This window comes from Oncorhynchus nerka, unplaced genomic scaffold (genome assembly GCF_034236695.1).
Source record: "Oncorhynchus nerka isolate Pitt River unplaced genomic scaffold, Oner_Uvic_2.0 unplaced_scaffold_3226, whole genome shotgun sequence".
NCBI classification, from domain to species: domain Eukaryota; kingdom Metazoa; phylum Chordata; class Actinopteri; order Salmoniformes; family Salmonidae; genus Oncorhynchus; species Oncorhynchus nerka.
In genome coordinates this window covers 3,666-14,451 of record NW_027038074.1, presented here as the reverse complement: position 1 = coordinate 14,451, position 10,786 = coordinate 3,666, and the positions used below count along the sequence as shown (strand labels likewise).

The following is a 10,786-nucleotide window of genomic DNA, read 5'->3' as shown; positions in this document are numbered from 1 at the left end:
ATGTTTGCTGGTCTTTCTGATGTCTTTCAGATATTGGACAGGCAATTCAGATCAAACTTCCTTTTTAAAGGGTCTTAAAAATGATCCTCTGGTATGACCTTAAAACAATTCCATATACCCCCTTCCTGGCTTAGACTGTTTAGTGCCAAAAATAAGGGTTAAATATACATAGTTGTTTACATGAGAAATGTTTCCTGATATTTCCTATATATATCCCGGCTGAGACTGTTACTAGTTAATAGGCTTTCTTTGTAAAGTAGTAATCAACAACAGAAGGTCAGTAATAATATCATCGTAGTTAATAACATCCATTTGGTTCAATAACTCACCTCTGTATGCCCTTGAGCAAGGCACTAACCCCTCCGTATTTCAGGGCTGCTGTTCAGCTCTGTTCCCAGCCTAGTGGCTGTCCGGTTGGGTATTTGTGACAGGGGAAAAAATGAACAGTATCCGTGCAAACGGCCAAATAAATGAAGTATTATATTACTCCCACTTTATGTCTCTGTCCCGGGATAATCAACACAGACACCATCACATTTCTTTCACTTGATCTTTCCGACCTTTATAATCTTCTCTGTTGCCATGTTTCCTTTCAACAGGATTTAAGAGTCAAGCTGGAGCATGAGAGAGAGAAACGGTGAGTTGCAACTTCCACTGTTTCTCTACTTCTCTTTCCAGGGAGGGGAGAAGGGGTGTGTTGTGTTATATCATGACTGAGTTCTCATGTCCAGGGAGGGGAGAAGGGGGTGTTATATCATGACTGAGTTCTCATGTCCAGGGAGGGGGAGAAGGGGGTGTTATATCATGACTGAGTTCTCATGTCCAGGGAGGGGAGAAGGGGGTGTTATATCATGACTGAGTTCTCATGTCCAGGGAGGGGGTGTTATATCATGACTGAGTTCTCATGTCCAGGGGAGGGGGTGTTATATCATGACTGAGTTCTCATGTCCAGGGAGGGGGTGTTATATCATGACTGAGTTCTCATGTCCAGGGAGGGGGAGAAGGGGGGGGTGTTGTGTTATATCATGACTGAGTTCTCATGTCCAGGGAGGGGGAGAAGGGGGGGTGTTGTGTTATATCATGACTGAGTTCTCATGTCCAGGGGAAAGTAGAGAAACACGACAGTGTTGTTTCCTGCCCCATAGAGTCTCAGGACAGTGTTGTTTCCTACCCCATAGAGCCTCAGGACAGTGTTGTTTCCTGCCCCGTAGAGCCTCAGGACAGTGTTGTTTCCTACCCCATAGAGCCTCACGACAGTGTTGTTTTCTGCCCCATAGAGCCTCAGGACAGTGTTGTTTCCTGCCCCGTAGAGCCTCAGGACAGTGTTGTTTCCTGCCCCATAGAGCCTCACGACAGCGTCCTGCCCCATAGAGCCTCAGGACAGTGTCCTGCCCCATAGAGCCTCAGGACAGTGTTGTTTCCTGCCCCATAGAGCCTCAGGACAGTGTTGTTTCCTACCCCATAGAGCCTCACAACAGTGTTGTTTTCTGCCCCGTAGAGCCTCAGGACAGTGTTGTTTCCTGCCCCGTAGAGCCTCAGGACAGTGTTGTTTCCTGCCCCATAGAGCCGCAGGACAGTGTTGTTTCCTGCCCCATAGAGCCTCAGGACAGTGCTGTTCCCTGCCCCATAGAGCCTCAGGACAGTGCTGTTCCCTGCCCCATAGAGCCTCAGGACAGTGCTGTTCCCTGCCCCATAGAGCCTCAGGACAGTGTTGTTTCCTGCCCCATAGAGCCTCAGGACAGTGCTGTTCCCTGCCCCATAGAGCCTCAGGACAGTGCTGTTCCCTGCCCCATCGAGCCTCAGGACAGTGTTGTTTCCTGCCCCATAGAGCCTCAGGACAGTGTTGTTTCCTGCCCCATAGAGCCTCAGGACAGTGTTGTTTCCTGCCCCATAGAGCCTCAGGACAGTGTTGTTTCCAGCCCCATAGAGCCTCAGGACAGTGTTGTTTCCTGCCCCATAGAGCCTCAGGACAGTGTTGTTTCCAGCCCCATAGAGCCTCAGGACAGTGTTGTTTCCCCCATAGAGCCTCAGGACAGTGTTGTTTCCTGCCCCATAGAGCCTCAGGACAGTGTTGTTTCCTGCCCCCATAGAGCCTCAGGACAGTGTTGTTTCCAGCCCCATAGAGCCTCAGGACAGTGTTGTTTCCTGCCCCATAGAGCCTCAGGACAGTGTTGTTTCCAGCCCCATAGAGCCTCAGGACAGTGTTGTTTCCAGCCCCATAGAGCCTCAGGACAGTGTTGTTTCCTGCCCCATAGAGCCTCAGGACAGTGTTGTTTCCTGCCCCATAGAGCCTCAGGACAGTGTTGTTTCCAGCCCCATAGAGCCTCAGGACAGTGTTGTTTCCAGCCCCATAGAGCCTCAGGACAGTGTTGTTTCCAGCCCCATAGAGCCTCAGGACAGTGTTGTTTCCTGCCCCATAGAACCTCAGGACAGTGTTGCTTCCTGCCCCATAGAGCTTCAGGACAGTGTTGCTTCCTACCCTGCTAATGGTAGGACATTGTTATATGGTAATTATGTCGGAACAAGTGACGTGAAGCAGTAGACAAACAGACACTGCCTCTCACCTGTAGCAGTATGTTACCATCAGAGATGACTGACTAAAGAGTTGGAAACAGAACGTTAACCCTCTGACAGATCCTCTCTGTCCCGGGGTCTCTGTCCCGGGGTCTCTGTCCCGGGGTCTCTGTGCTGGGGTCTGGGGGTCTCTGTCCTGGGGTCTCTGTCCCGAGGTCTCTGTCCCGGGGTCTCTGTCCCGGAGTCTCTGTCTCGGAGTCTCTGTGCCGGGGTCTCTGTCCCGGAGTCTCTGTGCCGGGGTCTCTGTCCCGAGGTCTCTGTCCCGGGGTCTCTGTCCCGAGGTCTCTGTCCCGGGGTCTCTGTCCCGGGGTCTCTGTCCCGGGGTCTCTGTCTGAACCTTCAGGATGACCTCTATCCTCTGTCCCGGGGTCTCTGTCCCGGGGTCTCTGTCCCGGGGTCTCTGTCCCGGGGTCAATGTCCCGGAGTCTCTGTCCCGGGGTCTGGGGGTCTCTGTCCCGGGGTCTCTGTGCCGGGGTCTCTGTGCCGGGGTCTCTGTCCCGGGGTCTCTGTCCCGGAATCTCTGTGCCGGGGTCTCTGTCTGAACCTTCAGGATGACCTCTATCCTCTGTTCCGGGGTCTCTGTCCCGGGGTCTCTGTCCCGGGGTCTCTGTCCCGGGGTCTCTGTCTGAACCTTCAGGATGACCTCTAAACTCTGTTCCGCAGCATCATCCCGTTCCAGCGACCTCTGAAAATCAAGGAGCTGCTCCAGAAGGTCACAGAGGCCTTTGGACAACAGATGGACCTCTTCTACACAGACAAAGAGGTAGACAAGATAACACAATATCACATCACAGCATGACGTAATGGTGTCACACAACATGACGTAAGTCGCTCTGGATAAGAGCGTCTGCTAAATGACTTAAATGTAAATGTAAATGTAATGGTGTCACGTCACAGCACAGCATGACATAATGGTGTCACACAACATGACGTAATGGTGTCACGTCACAGCATGACGTAATGGTGTCACACCACAGCATGACGTAATGGTGTCACACCACAGCATGACGTAATGGTGTCACACCACAACATGACGTAATGGTGTCACACCACAGCATGACGTAATGGTGTCACACCACAACATGACATAATGGTGTCGCACCACAACATGACGTAATGGTGTCACACCACAGCATGACGTAATGGTGTCACACCACAACATGACATAATGGTGTCGCACCACAACATGACGTAATGGTGTCACACCACAGCATGACGTAATGGTGTCACACCACAACATGACATAATGGTGTCACACCACAACATGACATAATGGTGTCACACCACAACATGACGTAATGGTGTCACACCACAGCATGACGTAATGGTGTCACACCACAACATGACGTAATGGTGTCACACCACAGCACCTGGTGTCACACCACAACATGACGTAATGGTGTCACACCACAACATGACATAATGGTGTCACACCACAGCATGACGTAATGGTGTCACACCACAGCATGACGTAATGGTGTCACACCACAGCATGACGTAATGGTGTCACACCACAACATGACGTAATGGTGTCACACCACAGCATGACGTAATGGTGTCACACCACAGCATGACGTAATGGTGTCACACCACAACATGACGTAATGGTGTCACACCACAGCATGACATAATGGTGTCACACCACAGCATGACGTAATGGTGTCACACCAAATGACATAATGGTGTCGCACCACAACATGACGTAATGGTGTCACACCACAACATGACATAATGGTGTCACACCACAACATGACGGAATGGTGTCACACAACATGACGGAATGGTGTCACACAACATGACGGAATGGTGTCGCACCACAACATGACGTAATGGTGTCACACCACAACATGACATAATGGTGTCACACCACAGCATGACGTAATGGTGTCACACCACAACATGACGTAATGGTGTCACACCACAACATGACGTAATGGTGTCACACCACACCACAGCATGACATAATGGTGTCGCACCACAACATGACGTAATGGTGTCACACCACACCACATCATGACGTAATGGTGTCGCACCACAACATGACGTAATGGTGTCACACCACAATGATGAAAGCACCTTGTCTCAGAATTACTTGTCTGGTTGGTGTCTTGTCTCTTACTTAATAACGGTTGGTGTCTTGTCTCTTACTTAATAACGGTTGGTGTCTTGTCTCTTACTTAATAACGGTTGGTGTCTTGTCTCTGACTTAATAACGGTTGGTGTCTTGTCTCTTACTTAATAACGGTTGGTGTCTTGTCTCTTACTTAATAACGGTTGGTGTCTTGTCTCTGACTTAATAACGGTTGGTGTCTTGTCTCTTACTTAATAACGGTTGGTGTCTTGTCTCTACTTAATAACGGTTGGTGTCTTGTCTCTTACTTAATAACGGTTGGTGTCTTGTCTCTTACTTAATAACGGTTGGTGTCTTGTCTCTGACTTAATAACGGTTGGTGTCTTGTCTCTTACTTAATAACGGTTGGTGTCTTGTCTCTGACTTAATAACGGTTGGTGTCTTGTCTCTGACTTAATAACGGTTGGTGTCTTGTCTCTGACTTAATAACGGTTGGTGTCTTGTCTCTTACTTAATAACGGTTGGTGTCTTGTCTCTGACTTAATAACGGTTGGTGTCTTGTCTCTGACTTAATAACGGTTGGTGTCTTGTCTCTGACTTAATAACGGTTGGTGTCTTGTCTCTTACTTAATAACGGTTGGTGTCTTGTCTCTTACTTAATAACGGTTGGTGTCTTGTCTCTTACTTAATAACGGTTGGTGTCTTGTCTCTTACTTAATAACGGTTGGTGTCTTGTCTCTGACTTAATAACGGTTGGTGTCTTGTCTCTGACTTAATAACGGTTGGTGTCTTGTCTCTGACTTAATAACGGTTGGTGTCTTGTCTCTTACTTAATAACGGTTGGTGTCTTGTCTCTGACTTAATAACGGTTGGTGTCTTGTCTCTTACTTAATAACGGTTGGTGTCTTGTCTCTTACTTAATAACGGTTGGTGTCTTGTCTCTTACTTAATAACGTTTGGTGTCTTGTCTCTGACTTAATAACGGTTGGTGTCTTGTCTCTTACTTAATAACGGTTGGTGTCTTGTCTCTGACTTAATAACGGTTGGTGGATCTGGATAAGACTATAATGTTATATAAATGTCTCCCTGCAGCGTCTGGTTCCTCTAAAGAGCCAGGAGGATCTAGACAAAGCGGTGCTCAACGTGGGCTCTAGCAGCCTGCTCAGACTACTGCTGAAAACTCCCAAGAACAACCACGTGAGTCTACATATTCACACACACACACGCCTTAGAAGACATTGTCCAAGCATATAGTATACATGCAACAAATACGAAGCCTCTACAGTATAAAAAATACGCAAGCTGTGCCACCAGAGACTCTGGGTTCGCTCCCAAGCTCTGTCGTAACCCGGCCGCGACCGGGAAGTCCGTGGGGCGACGCACAATTGGCCTAGTCGTCGGGTTAGGGAGGGCTTGGCCGGTAGGGATATCCTTGTCTCATCGCGCACCAGCGACTCCTGTGGCGGGCCGGGCGCAGTGCACAATAACCAAGGTTGCCAGGTGCGCTGTGTTTCCTCCGACACATTGGTGCGGCTGGCTTCCGGGTTGGATGCGCGCTGTGTTAAGAAGCAGTGCGGCTTGGTTGGGTTGTGTATCGGAGGACGCATGACTTTCAACCTTCGTCTCCCCCGAGCCGTACGGGAGTTGTAGCGATGAGACAAGATAGTAGCTACTAACAATTGGATACCACGAAATTGGGGAGAAAACGGGGTAAAATTCAACATTTTTTTAAATAATTTTTTTAACACCCCTCTTCTCTCCACTGTTTTACCTCCTTGATTCGTGTGTTATAATTTGGTGTGAGAAATGCTCTAATGCGTCTTATTGTGATTTACATGGACAGAGCAGTGGTCACCGACCTGAGTCAAGGTCACTCAGTCAAAATGCAAGACGAGATCTACCGCTCAGATTGTTTTTTAACGTGACTTAAAAAACGTACGCCTTTGCAACATTAACCAATTAGAATCAGTTCTGTAGCAATGAGGTTTGTGCCGTAAACTATAGGCCCAATACATTATCACTGCATATTGGTTACGCTCAGTAAACTATAGGCCCAATACATTATCACTGCATATTGGTTACGCTCAGTAAACTATAGGCCCAATACATTATCACTGCATATTGGTTACGCTCAGTAAACTATAGGCCCAATACATTATCACTGCATATTGGATACGCTCAGTAAACTATAGGCCCAATACATTATCACTGCATATTGGTTATGCTCAGTAAACTATAGGCCCAATACATTATCACTGCATATTGGTTATGCTCAGTAAACTATAGGCCCAATACATTATCACTGCATATTGGTTACGCTCAGTAAACTATAGGCCCAATACATTATCACTGCATATTGGCTACACTCAGTAAACTATAGGCCCAATACATTATCACTGCATATTGGCTTTGCTTGAATCAGCCTGCCAAACATTGTTGTTCATACCATTTAAAAAATATTTCAAAATTTGAGGTGAACTATATGATCACACCGGTAATAGATAAGTTGTATTTGTGAGGCACAGCTGAGTGAGCAGACATTTACATAATTTACTTTTTATTTTACTGGACTGCATCTGAGGGTCAGTCTCAGCAGAGGGTCAGTCTCAGTGGAGGGAGAGAGCAGCAGACTGAGGGTCAGTCTCAGTGGAGGGAGAGAGCAGCAGACTGAGGGTCAGTCTCAGTGGAGGGAGAGAGCAGCAGACTGAGGGTCAGTCTCAGTGGAGGGAGAGCAGCAGACTGAGGTCAGTCTCAGCGGAGGGAGAGAGCAGCAGACTGAGGTCAGTCTCAGCAGAGGGAGAGAGCAGCAGACTGAGGTCAGTCTCAGCAGAGGGAGAGAGCAGCAGACTGAGGGTCAGTCTCAGCGGAGGGAGAGAGCAGCAGACTGAGGGTCAGTCTCAGCAGAGGGAGAGAGCAGCAGAGGGAGAGAGCAGCAGACTGAGGGTCCGTCTCAGCGGAGGGAGAGAGCAGCAGACTGAGGGTCCGTCTCAGCGGAGGGAGAGAGCAGCAGACTGAGGGTCAGTCTCAGCGGAGGGAGAGAGCAGCAGACTGAGGGCCAGTCTCAGCAGAGGGAGAGAGCAGCAGACTGAGGGTCAGTCTCAGCAGAGGGAGAGAGCAGCAGACTGAGGGCCAGTCTCAGCAGAAAGAGAGCAGCAGACTGACATACAAAGCTCAGATTTCTCACTTCCTGTTTTGATTTCTCCTCAGGTTTTTGCCTGCCAATATGAGTTCTCACAGACATCATTCAAACAGTTTTAGAAACTTCAGAGTGTTTTCTATCCAATCCTAATAATAATATGCATATATTAGCAACTGGGACTGAGGAGCAGGCCGTTTACTCTGGGCACCTTATTCATCCAAACTACTCAATACTGCCCCTGCAGCCATGAGAAGTTCTAAACATGGAGTCACTCATCAAAACAGCATCTCTTGGCTGTGTTTAAACGCTGTGAAATCTCACAGTATTAACTAGGCTGTGTTCTTTGACAGTCTCTCTCCAGTCATGGTTGTGGATTTATTTTACACCTGCTACGTTTCTGCAGACACGGTCGTCTCAGCCACCCGATTGGCGGTAGACCCGATTGGCCGGCGGTAGACCGGATGGCGGCGGTAGACCCGATTGGCGGCGGTAGACCTAATAGTGCCCTTGCTGTCCGGTCCCGCCGGGGAAGGCAGAGTTTGTAATATAGTGCAGCCGACTACATTCCTACTATAGAATGAGAATAATCAGCAGATTTCCTTGATTCCAACAGTTCAGTTAACTAGGCCTCGATGTGTTTGCCCATATAGTTAAGTAAAGGTGAAATAAAAAATAAAAATAAATATATCACGCTGCTTGGCACAACGTGGAAATAATAAAATGCAGAAAATAATTTTAGTGTGGCGTTGATTTAACAGTAGACATGGAGAAAGTCTCATTGAAATCACTTATAATGTCTGTGTTGCCACCCTAAGGTCATGAACTACTCAGAAAGCAGATCTACTACTTGTATTATTCATTTCTATTAACCCCATCACCACTCCCCCCCCCCCCTCCTCTTCAGAGGATAAATATCTTGTTTATTTTTTACATATATATTTTAAACATAAATTGCCATCACATACCGTCAAATGTGAAAAATATTGTGATATGATGTTTTGGCCTTATTGCCCAGCCCAACGTTATTTGTTGTGACGTGCACAGAGATGAACTAACTGACAACAGTTACTTCCTTAGCTGTCCTTCTTCACTTTCTCTCCCGTCCACTTCCTGTGTGTCTAGTTCCTACAGGTGGGCAGCTGGGACAAACAGAGCGAGCTTAGGTCGTCCCGTTCTCTAGGGGATCTGAAGGGTTGTACACTCAAGAGCTCAGAGAGGGTCCGAAAACACTCCACAGGTTAGTCAGTACACACACACACACACACACCTCGCACTACCCTGCTCTGTACACTTTCAGTGCCAAGCAAGGCAATGTTACACTCAATTTCTGTGACTTCCTGTAGTCACATCCACCTCTATAGGAATGAGTTCCTGTGCTGACATCCACCTCCCCCCTCCAGGTTCTCTCCATGCAGGTCGTAGGTCCCCCCCTCCAGGCTCGGTCCCAGAGGAGCAGCAGCAGATTGCCAGGCAGGGCTCCTTCACCTCTATTCACACAGAGGGAGAGTTTATACCTGAGGGCCTGGATCACAAGGTAAGAGACAACATACTATTCTCTGTCACTAAGAGACAGTTTATACCTGAGGGCCTGGATCAGAAGGATCAGAGACAACATAATATTCTCTGTCTCTGTCACTAAGGGACAGTTTATACCTGAGGGCCTGGATCACAAGGTAAGAGACAACATACTATTCTCTGTCACTAAGAGACAGTTTATACCTGAGGGCCTGGATCAGAAGGATCAGAGACGACATCATATTCTCTGTCTCTGTCACTAAGGGAGAGTTTATACCTGAGGGCCTGGATCAGAGACAACATAATATTCTCGGTCTCTGTCACCAAGGGACAGTTTATACCTGAGGGTCTGGATCAGAAGGATCAGAGACAACATAATATTCTCTGTCACTAAGGGACAGTTCATACCTGAGGGTCTGGATCAGAAGGATCAGAGACAACATAATATTCTCTGTCACTAAGAGACAGTTTATACCTGAGGGTCTGGATCAGAAGGATCAGAGACAACATAATATTCTCTGTCTCTGTCACTAAGGGACAGTTCATACCTGAGGGCCTGGATCAGAAGGATCAGAGACAACATAATATTCTCTGTCTCTGTCACTAAGGGACAGTTTATACCTGAGGGCCTGGATCACAAGGTAAGAGACAACATAATATTCTCTGTCACTAAGAGAAAGTTTATACCTGAGGGCCTGGATCAGAAGGTAAGCGACAACGTAGTACTCTCTCATTCGTGAGCTGCTCAGTGACGTGAGCCTACCAGACAAGCTAAATGCCTTCTATGCTCACTTTGAGGCAAACAACACTTAACCATGCATGAGAGCACCAGCTGTTCCAGACGACGGTGTGATCACACTCTCCGTAGTGATGTGAGTAAGTCTTTTAAACAGTTCAACATTCACAGGTCTCAGGGCCAGACGGATTACCAGGACTCCTACTCAGAGCATACGCTGACCAGCTGACAATGTCTTCTCTGACATTTTCAACCTCTCCCTGACCCAGTCTGTAATACCAACATGTTTCAAGCAGAGCACCATCCCTGTGCCAAAAGAACGCCAAGGTAACCTGCCTGAATTATAGTTCCGTAGCACTCTGTAGTCATGAAGGGCTTTGAAAGGCTGGTCATGGCTCACATCAGCACCATCATCCTAGCCACCCTGGGCCCACAACGCTGATGCTCATCACAAGGGGCCCCCAGGGGTGTGTGTTTAGTCCCCTCTTGTACTCCCTGTTCACTCACGACTGTGTGGCCATGCACGACTCAACACCATCATTAAGATTGCCGCCGACACTGGTGATAGGCCTGATCACCGACAACGACGAGACAGCCTACAGGGAGGAGGTCAGAGACCTGGTGGTAGGCCTGATCACCGACAACGACGAGACAGCCTACAGGGAGGAGGTCAGAGACCTGGTGGTAGGCCTGATCACCGACAACGACGAGACAGCCTACAGGAGGTCAGAGACCTGGTGGTAGGCCTGAT

General features: G+C 48.2%; 1 protein-coding gene across 1 annotated transcript; it reads left to right on the top strand.

Annotated features, from left to right (window-relative positions):
* Positions 1–599: 599 nt before the first annotated feature.
* On the top strand, positions 600–10,264 carry LOC115127533 (mitogen-activated protein kinase kinase kinase 3-like; the record flags this gene model as incomplete). The annotated part of the gene is made up of 7 exons (XM_065014421.1): positions 600–637; positions 3,238–3,337; positions 5,738–5,842; positions 8,907–9,021; positions 9,185–9,318; positions 9,908–10,006; positions 10,193–10,264. Coding segments are annotated over 7 exons (663 nt in total), but the record flags the coding sequence as incomplete, so codon positions are not given.
* Between the last annotated feature and the right edge of the window lie 522 nt (positions 10,265–10,786).